The sequence below is a fragment of the Gavialis gangeticus genome, unplaced genomic scaffold (genome assembly GCF_001723915.1).
Source record: "Gavialis gangeticus isolate Ggan-Ray unplaced genomic scaffold, GavGan_comp1, whole genome shotgun sequence".
Classification (NCBI taxonomy): Eukaryota; Metazoa; Chordata; order Crocodylia; family Gavialidae; genus Gavialis; species Gavialis gangeticus.
Genome location: NW_017729027.1, coordinates 50,452,555 through 50,463,010, shown reverse-complemented (window position 1 = coordinate 50,463,010; position 10,456 = coordinate 50,452,555). Strand labels below are relative to the sequence as shown.

General features: G+C 37.4%; 1 protein-coding gene across 1 annotated transcript in view; it reads right to left on the bottom strand.

Annotated features, from left to right (window-relative positions):
• Nucleotides 1–10,456, bottom strand: part of SNTG2 (syntrophin gamma 2) — a 432,116-nt gene that overhangs the window by 53,278 nt on the left and 368,382 nt on the right. The window contains exon 13 of the mRNA XM_019520636.1: nt 5,920–6,129. Within this exon, the coding sequence (XP_019376181.1) occupies nt 5,920–6,129 (210 nt within the window). The remainder of the gene's footprint in view (nt 1–5,919; nt 6,130–10,456) is intronic.

Genomic DNA, 10,456 nt, shown 5'->3' with positions numbered 1-10,456 from the left:
TGTTAGCAAGAGGTGCTTGAAGGTATTTGTGGGGGTTCAATGAATTCCTAAAATTCTAATGAAGTTCACCCCTATCCCATTGTTTCCCACACAAAGGGGATTTTTTACAATAAATTACTCATAATAGCATTTTTTTTTCCTTTGGAATGAAAACCTCAGGTATTTCCAAAAAAAAAAGGAGAAATAGGTCTATTTCACTTGAAAGGTTTCTACCAATGCCCTCATCTGTCCAAATTACCCTGCAGTCTCCCATTTGTAAACAGTATATTTTTCAGCAATAGAATATAGACAGTTCCAGTGCAATAAGTTTGTCTGCAAAGAGCTACTACTTTCCTTTGTATTTTGCTTAGGGGAATCTGGCTTTGTTTTATTGGGTTTCCTGGATGCCGCAGTCCCTGTACCTCCTTTCAGCCAGCATCTTCAATTTCTGAAGATCTAAGCAGATCAACAATTTTATAGGGGCCTTAAAAATACCATCATACTACTTGTATTTCTTCAGTACTTATTACTACTACTGTTGTCAAAATAGAGTTCTAAACATAGCAAAGATGGCTTTCTAGAGGCTACTAGCCTTGTATTGATATTCATCTTGTCAATATCCCTTATTAAATATCTCTTATCAAATACAGTTCCTTTTCACCAGGCATGTAGTCAAAGCTTCTCACCGGTTGTGTCCTCACAAGATACTGACTGTGCAGTAGCCAAAAAATACTGTGCAGTAGCATGTTACAGCATGGACAGTGCTAATACACTACTGCACAGTATTATTAGGCTACTCCACAGTAGCATTGGCTAAAAGACGTTCACCAGCACTACTGTGCAGTAACTCTGGTTCCTGTGGATTTATTTAGTACTTGCCAATACAAATACTAAATAAACACGCAGTAATGACTTTACAGTAGTGTCTCAGGTAGATGCACCCAATAAACTTTATTCTTATCCTTATAACCAGAATGAAAAGTATGGCTGCCTATACACATGCTCAGAGGTAAGGGGGGAGGGAATATTTTAAGCAGAGCAGTTACTGTAGAGCCACTCTAAGACACCTCATTGTCACATCTATTATGTTGCCACACATTTAAAAATGGCCGCTCATTAAATGAGGTTTAGTTAAAGTGCCCCAGCAGCCATTTTAAAATGCACAGAGGCTTAATAGGCATAATGAGGCAATGCTAGAGTATTTTAATTAGAACACAGAGCAGACCTGATTAATTGAGTCTGCTCCAACACGTTTTAACTGAAGTGCAAATAAGCAAGTGTATAGGCAGATGTGTATATGTTTGTAAGCTAAAGTTATATGCTATTACTTAAAAGAGAGAGTTCTTTACCACACCTGAATAGATCGTAGGAACAGGTACTATTTAAAAAGAATGACTGAAATTCTGACTGACAGAGTTTGATCTGCTCTCACTGGCTGTGAATCTGGGACAGTGGTATGTGAATTCAGACTGTGTTCATTGCAATAAGATGAATATTGAAAAGAATAAATTCCTAAGGATAGGCTAGTCTCAGACATGGTGATCCTTTAAATGCTTTTAGGATCCCAGCCTTTTTTACTACCAGTAACATTTGTATGTTATGCAGCATTTGAACACTCATCTCTGCTGATCTTGAAATACTTTTGAAGAGATGGCAATCCTACTGGGGGCACTTCTTGCACCTGACTTTTTAAGTGTTTACATTATGAAGTAAAGCAGGAATGTGTGGAGTCAGAACAACCTGCATGTTTCTCATTGCTGCAAAGGAACCCAGGATGTCCTAATCCCAGGCAAAAACAGTAGTTTAAAGCAGTGTATATATCTAGGAGCAAGGAAATAAGTGAAGGATGGATAAAACCTGGGTCCTGCCATCAGGGTTCTAATTGGATGGTCATACTGGAGGCTTCTGATTGGCATGAACTAAGACTGGGAGAAGGATCGTTATTATTTCATTATTTTTGGTTAGAAGTTTGATGAACTTAAATGAGAAAGATAGTTGCACAAAAATATAAGAAGTGAATAACTGTTTCTTAACATAGAAAGTCCTGTAGAAAGTTTTGTAGAAGGGCATTAGATTTTGAGATTCAACAATAAGCACTTCAGCAATTTATCTATTTTTAAATTAGGTACAGAGCCAATTCCTCTTGGCTAGTCTTCACCCTAATTACTCTGAGTGCTATTTATGTTACTAATAAATAGGATAATTATGTGGCTGGTCAGGGAACCAATTACTATCTCTTTAATTTACATGGGGGGATTACTCTAGATGTGCCCAGTATACACAGTGAACAGTCTTAGTATCTCTCAGAATCCTAATCAGTTTTCAAACCAGCTTTTGAGAATTTGTAAGGAAGAAATCAATGCCCAGAAATACAGAAACACATATTTATTGGAATAAATAAATATACTGGTTTTACTTCAAAGATGTACCTACCTAGAATTTTTTGTAAGCCCTTCCTGTCTCTGGGGTCAGCCATCTGCTGGATGGTGAATCCTCAATATAAAACACAATAGAAATCTGCTGAAAGCTGGTTTCCCTTTCCTCTATTTTAAGACAGCCTCTTCTGTATGAACCTGACTCTCCACTGCAACCATTATAATTTTTTTCCCATTTTCAGCCACCCCCCTCAGCAGTTTAAGATGTCATATAATGTCATATAAGGTATGTCATTTGATAACTTTTTATCTTCATGCACATACTTGGCTAAAAGACATACTAACAGATGTTTAACATTAACTCACAGAAGTTAACTTAAAATTAGCAGCCAAAACTAAAAAAAATTACCAAAAAATATTACTGAGCTTGTGGCGGCAAGGAATTTGAAAATCGTATGCCATTGTTTATACAGTAAAAAAATCTATAATATGTATAACTTTTTTTCAAAGATTGCTTGGAGAAAAAAAAATATCCTTAACAAATTAGTCCATCTCAGAAAAGGAAATACCTCAGAATTACTGACATTATTTTTATTTAAATAAACTTATCTAAAGAATAGTATTTCCCTATAGACTGTAGGGACCATGCATCTTCAACATTTTTGTTACCATTGTTCTACTTGAGGGGTCCAAATGAGCCTAAAACTGTCTCGAGTGCCTGGAGATTTTCCTGGCATAGGGGGATCCTATGCCTTAAATAGTGGAAGCCCAGTATAATTTACTCTATAACCTTTCCTAGGCTTCTTGTCCATCAGACATAGTGTATGCTGATGAACTAGAGGCTTAAGGAAGTGCGAATGTACTCTACAGTTCCTACCTGGGATAAAAACCTGTGGCCGCTGCAAACCAGCATTTATTAAATTAGCATCAAGACTCTGCTAAATTGCATTTAGGGCTGAACTAGTCTTCTGGAAGCTCTGGGGTCTTGGAGTGGTGAAGGAGTCTGTATGGTAGCTAGAAGCTTGTATTGTGCACCTGGGAATATGGCCTCTAGATATTACTAATTACTTTACTGTTTGTTTATTACAATTGCATTCTTTTAATAAGATGTTAGTCTTACATCCAAAACCACACATCCAACCATGTCTTCAAAACCACCAAGGTAATTACCATTCAAGTGAACAAAAGTTGCATTGTCATAGCTAAGGAAAGAAGTGGGTTGAGATGGGTCATAAACCAGTGATAACCTAAGAACTACTCATTCAGCACAACACCTTTTAAATTCATCTTGCAACAATTTTACACTGGCTGAACCATTTCAAATCAAGCGAGTCACTTCTCATTTACAATTACCTATACATAATATCAGAACAAAATGCAATTTGGTATCTCAATTTTAAAAATCGAGGATCTTGTAAATTAATTTAAACCCAGCCTGAAAAGGGGATTTAGGTGGTCTAGCAACCTTTTAGTTGGAATTAAGGGACACCTATACACATACCTGATGCCTGCTCTGACACGTTTTAATTAGAATGCGACAGCAGCTTTGGCATCATGTGTATCCAGTGTCCCCACATTTCAAAATGGTGGTGGGGGCACTTTAACTAAAGCTAGTTAAACAAGCTTTTGTTAAAGTGTCCCATCAGCATTTTGAAGCATGGAATGCTGAATGCATGAGATGCTGCGGGCGTTTTAATTAGAGCGCCTCCCAAGATCAGAAGCCACTCCAATTAAAATGCCCCACCCCGACCCTGGAGCATGTGTCAAGATGCCCAAAGTGTCTTCTCCCTAACATGAGAGTTAGCATAAGCTTGCCTAGGTGTCTGGGCAAATGTTAAGTGTAAGTCCATAGGCAAAAATGGACCACAGCATTGAAAACCATTCTGACCATGGCAGTATGAATTATTTGGTATTTTGAATAAGAGATTTCTGTTAGTATCTTGACCTTCTTAAAACTCCTTGGGATTCACAAAGTTGTCAACCCTGCTCCTACACATCCTTTGAGGGGCCTGATGCCCCAAATATATTCTTCATAGATTTAGTTGAATGACGTGGTACACTGTCTTGCAGAAGATTTAGGTATGAGTGCCAAAGACCTCCTGCTGAAACAGTGCTACTGGGCAGTCAGGAGCACAAGATTCATGCATCCTGAAGAAGACCAAATAAAAAGTAATGTGACTCTGTATCATAGTGTGAAGGGCAGTATCCTGAAGAGCAGGCCTCTGGTTCTAGGCCCTGCTACTGATGCTGTTTATGTACTCTTTCCCAGTAACTTTTTAGTACAATACACATCAGTCATCTAAGGGCAAGAGCCTGAGCTAATGGCTTGCTCATCTCCTGAGCTCATAAATCCTGTTCACTTGGTTGTCTAGAGACCCAGTTTCAGTAGGACAGAAAGTATTCTGAGCCTACTGTAAAGTGACAGCTTAGTGGTAAGGCCACTTTCCTGGGAAGAAGATGTTTGAACCTCCCTTAGGTGAAGAAACCTAAAACTCAGTTCTCTCTTTCTTCCTGGACAAGTATTCTAAACACTAGGAACTTGGGCAAAATGTAGGCTCCTCCTTCTCTGGTGCTATGTGATATAAGTCTAAGTAGAAGTTTCACATGGTGAATCCTGTATTAATAGAAATAGCTAATGTGGGGGCTGCAGGGAGTCACTTAAAACAGGAGAGAGATATGATTATAGACAAACATTGCTCTTCTACTCTTTTTAGTCACCTTTTGTAAATGAGCCTATGGACTTCACTTCATAAATCTATTAGATACAAAAAATCATCTAGGACATAGGTTATAATGTGCAATAAATCCAGTCTGCCATCTGATAATCCCAGCTAACCGGTCGGCATTTTACCGGCTACATTCTATCACCAGTTCAACATTACCCTCTTCCCGCACCTCCCCCACCTGTCTCTCACCTATTGTCTCCCATTCCCTCTGATCCTCACTGCCACACTCTTGCATTTTTACAGACCTGTATTTTGCATATTGGTTTTTATTCCACCATGAAGAACACAGGGCAGCTGCAGACTCTCCTTATGCCTCAAGAAGAGTGTTTGTGCCTGAAAGCTTGCAAAGAACCTTTTCCCAACAATTTTGTTAGTTTGATAAAAGATATCACTTTCACCCAAATAACCTTGTCTGCCTTAATTGCTGTTTGGCACTGAGGCCTAGATGTTATGCAAGATAACGCACCATATCACCTCTACTAAACCCCTTTCTGAATGTGAACACTTAGTCCTTTTTTAATGGAAGATTAACCTTTTAGAAGGCTAACAACCAGGTTCATTTTTCTGATTCCAATAACAAAATGTATTTTTCATGTATTGTTATTAGGGTAACTGTTATAATAATGTGTTCATATAAAAACTATTTTTCATATGAGACAGAGTATGAACTTATAGACTAATCACTGTTTACATGATGATGGATTCCTCTATATCATAGGATTCAGACATTAATTTCCAGAGACACTTTAAACAATAATTTCCATAAGAATGTCTAAAGACATTTAAAATTAATTAAAAGCAATTAAATAGATGCAGTATTTAAATCATATATTACTTACCCCTGTTCTTTGAACTTCCAAGAAAATTGATCTCTGAAATGATTTCTCCCACTCTGCCAACTCATTGGCCAGCTCTACATTAAAATAATGATTCTTGCCATGTCCAACCATGACACTGAAACAGTATGGTCTTGGGTCTTCAAGATCATAGTCCTGATGAATACCTAAATATAACTTTGCTTGTAGCCAGCAATCATCAGCAAGCCAGAGCTGAAAGACACATTTTAGTATGTGGTTTTTCAACTACTAACAAATATATGATTAAGCACTGCTGTCTTCTAGTTTGAGCAAGTAACTCAGGATCAGGACATATGGGTTTTGTTCTTAGCCCCGAGATTGAATTATTGTCAGTCTGAGCCTCTCTGTATCTTAATTAACCCATCTCTAAAACTGATGTGATAATACTTATCCATCTCAGAGCCACAGTATGAGAATCATTTAGTATTTGTCCAGGCTACTGATAGCAGACTTCCTCATTTTATCATTTAATCCAATCCAGGTATTTTTGTAATTTGCAAAAACACTGGCAAGCAATGTAACCCCAGATATTAAATATAAGAAATACTATTTCTGCTGAGAAGACATGAGGACAAGGGCAAGGAACTCATTAGGGTCAGTGACCTAAAACATCCTGAAGGGCCTGTGGTATTTTAAAGCAATTCTGAAATGTTATAATTAGGTTAAGGAGTACAGAATTGGATCAGAGCTTAATAGAGCCCTTATCCATCTTCATAAGACTGGTGACCATCACTGACTTTTTTTAGAAGCTACGAAATGATGAGGAATTCCTCAAGAAAGGCTACAAACATCCAGCTAATGAACCAAAGTTCTCAGCCTTCAAGCTGCAGAGAGAGAGAAGTACTGTACTTATTAGCTGTAGAACTATGAATAAAGGAAAAAAACAAATACATGTTGATTATTTTCACTTTTTCTCTAGGCACCTACTTGGAAGGGTACTTACATATCTACATATCATTTTATTTTATAGGGACACATTTGAGTTCATACTTTTCTAAACAACTGAAAAGACAATTTGTGAGTATTTTATTCCATGTTTGATACAAACGCTTTGATATAAATATCTGAATTCATATAACCAGTGTTGCCAACTCATGATTTTTTGGTGTTGTTCTTAAAGTATACACTTTGGGAATGTGAAAAACTTAGCTTTCTTTTATCTATATCTAAATATAGATATAGATAAAAGCGAGAGCTAAGTTGTTCATATTCCTGAAGCGTAGCCCTTAAGAACAATGACAAAAATCATGAGAATTGGCAATACTGTATAACTGAAAACCGGACAAGTTTTTTTAAATTAAAATATTTCATTTATTAGCTTAAGATAAACATTAATTGTATGCTATATGCAACATGATGGACAGATGTCTTTATAAAAGTAACTCTTTCACCTAAGAGATTTGAAAATATCTATATGGTATAAGCCAGTTAAAGTCAGTGGAATTTACTAGGAATAAATCCAACTAATTACTTTCCCCCTTTTAGGTTCCTGCTTAATCAAGGCACTGATTGATTCAATTTTTCTGTTACAGAAATGTTATCCACTACCTATTTTAAAACTTAAAAAGTCTATACACAACAACCCCACTCCCTCCCCTCCCCTCCCCTCCCCCCCCACGCAAATGAAAATGTTTTTGGAAATGATGCATTTTTTCTTTTAAAGAGCATCCATTTCAGGCAATGCATTCTGGTTTGAAAGACTGTGTATGTGTGTGTGTGGTGGGGGTTGGTTTGTTTTTGGAAGCATGTCCTATGGGTTTATTTATTTAGCTTTTCACTTTAAGTCCAAACATGTGAGTGCATGTACTCAGGCAGTAGCAGGAGGGAAGTTTCACTGCTTATTAAGAACTTTTGTTCAATTATGTTTGGTTTACGCTGTGCTAAAATGCTGGGAATGCCAGAGTTTGCCATCCACTTCATGAATTAAGCCTGGAAATGGCAATAAGGCCGTTCAGAGATCCCCCAACATCTAACAGGAGTAATCTGCAACTTTATGGAGTGAAAAGAGATCTATGCTATCATTCAATGAATGAGTGATAGGAAGGGAATCTTATTCTCTTTTTATTTATGAAAGGAAGTGATCCATATACTAATCTTTTTAGTGAACTTAAATAACACTTTATAAAAACCTTAGCGTGATCTTCAGTTGATTATTAATATGTATCCAGATAAAGGCAAAAATAGATTTCACAATTACTCCTAATGTCCAGCTATAGTTTACAAAATATATAAGAAGCTTCTATAACTAAATGTCAAATTTTTTTTTAATCTGTTTTACTAAATTGAAATCATATTAGCATTCTAGACTTCCTTATTATTCAAGACCCATCTTTCATTTATTTCTGTTTGGCATGGTGGCAAAGCTGGAAAGAACATAAAATAATTTGTAAATAGGGTCCTATTTGCTATATTCTGACATTAGCTGGAAATAAAAGAATATAATTCCCATTGCTCCACTCTCCTGGACTCCAGGTAAGTACTGTGGAGAAGACACTAGTTCTAATAGCTCAAGATGTGGATCAGGATGAACAGTTTGAGACTGGATAGTCCTAGGAACAACAACACGACCACTAAAAGGAGGCAGAAGGACCCTGCTAGTCTGTAGGTCTTACAAAACCAGCAGGCTTTCATGGATGGACACTGCCCTGGGACACCAAGAAGGCACCCTTGAGTGTTGCCCTTTGGCAGGGACTAAAAATCTTCCTTTTGTTCCTTTTTTAGGGGTCTTTAGAATTCGGTGTTGCATGTGTTGTGAGGGAGAGGGGGAGTTAGAGTTATTTTGGAGAAGTGGTGACACCTGCAGCCCCTCTGTAGGAGATTAGGTGCAAGATTGGAAGGGATATTTGGGAAGGGTGGAGGATCTCCCTTGCGACTGAGGCAAGGCTATGGGAGTGCACAGTCAGCCAGCAGGGGATGGAGTGAAAAAGAGATTTTGTAACCGGATGTGAGTGGTTCAGAGACATGGTCAGGACTGGTGGGGATGGTTTATTTTGTGGGGCTTTGGGCAGGGAGGCAGCATTTGAGGGGTAGGAGAGAGCTGGAGTTTTTTGGTTCTGGGGAGTTGTTTGAGGAATCCCCTTTGTGGGTTGTTTATTGTAAGCATCTTTGAGCCTTTGGGATACACTGGGATATAAACCTAATAAGCAAATAAATAAAAAGCTTTAATCATATGGATGTTACTACCACATAAGTGATATACAGTAATTGTATGTATGCAATCACCATGTAAGCAATGCAAACACTAACGTATGCACAAATAATTGTAAAAACACCCTTACTGTTTCAAACTATAATCTCTATAAGCGCATTTTAACTTCTGTAATGTAATGTCTGGGGTTAGATGAGAAAATATATCTGGGGTTTAAAAACTATGTACTAACTTTTATTTTACTTACCCTAACAGCATTGTTGTTGATCCTAATTTGGCCTCTGAATACACCTTTACTCACACTGCAGTTTTCATATTGCCATAAGGCTGACAACCTTAGACAGTAACAGAAACTTTAAATTGATCCAGATACTAATTTTTTTCCATCTTAATTGATTTGCTAAGTTTTCTTCATTATCATTTATACTAAAGTGTCAACAGAAAGGTTTAAAGTGCTGCATTTGAGCTTTTTTAGTGTGTTTTAGTTAATGTATTCGCCAAGACTGACAATTAAGCATTCATTTATTAAAATGTCAAGAACATTAACAGTCGAATCTTGTGTAGTTTATTTCCTACGTGTTTTTCTTAATGAAAATATAACCATGGAATTTGCTTTCAAGATAGCTGTCCTTGAAATTAACCTTGCCAGAATATGAAAGGAAGGACTGAGGATAAAATTAACAAGCGGTAATGTTCTGATGAGAAAAAACACACCCACATCTCCTTTTAAAAGGCTTCCTGTATATCTACATCATTGTTATCCATTTTTCAGTCTCACTACTGCTTCAGAAAAGGATCAAGGGATAGAATCAATAACTTGGGGGGCATTTTATGCTCTGTTCCATTAACTGTTCTAGTCAGATTTTGCGAGTTCTCTGATGGAAACAGCATCAGATAATCACACATCCTAACACGGCTGTGCTTTAGTAGCTCTTACTAATCTGTGATGGCCCACCTACAAATTTTCAGCCAGCCTATTTTTTGGAGTGGTAGTGGAGGAGATCTTCTCCACTCGTCCCACAGAGGCAAGGGCAGAAGTATGAGTCCTATTCCCTCTCCTTAAGAATGGCAGTGAGATTGGCAATAGAGTCAAAACTGGCAAGAGAGCAATTCTACCATACTTACCCAATTGGCTGGAGGGTACCTGTATGGGTTGTTGGACCTCCCTAAAATGGTTTTGCTACCTAAAAAACTTTGTAAGATCTGGGCTTTATTACAGACTATAGTTTGCTTCAGTATATCCAGTCATTAAAATGTGAATGAATACTGCTGCAATTTAGAAAAAGTTTAAACTTTTTTTAGAAACCAATCCAGCTTCCACAATGAATGATACTTAAATAGGTAACTGTAGTAGTCACTGGTTACAAACTA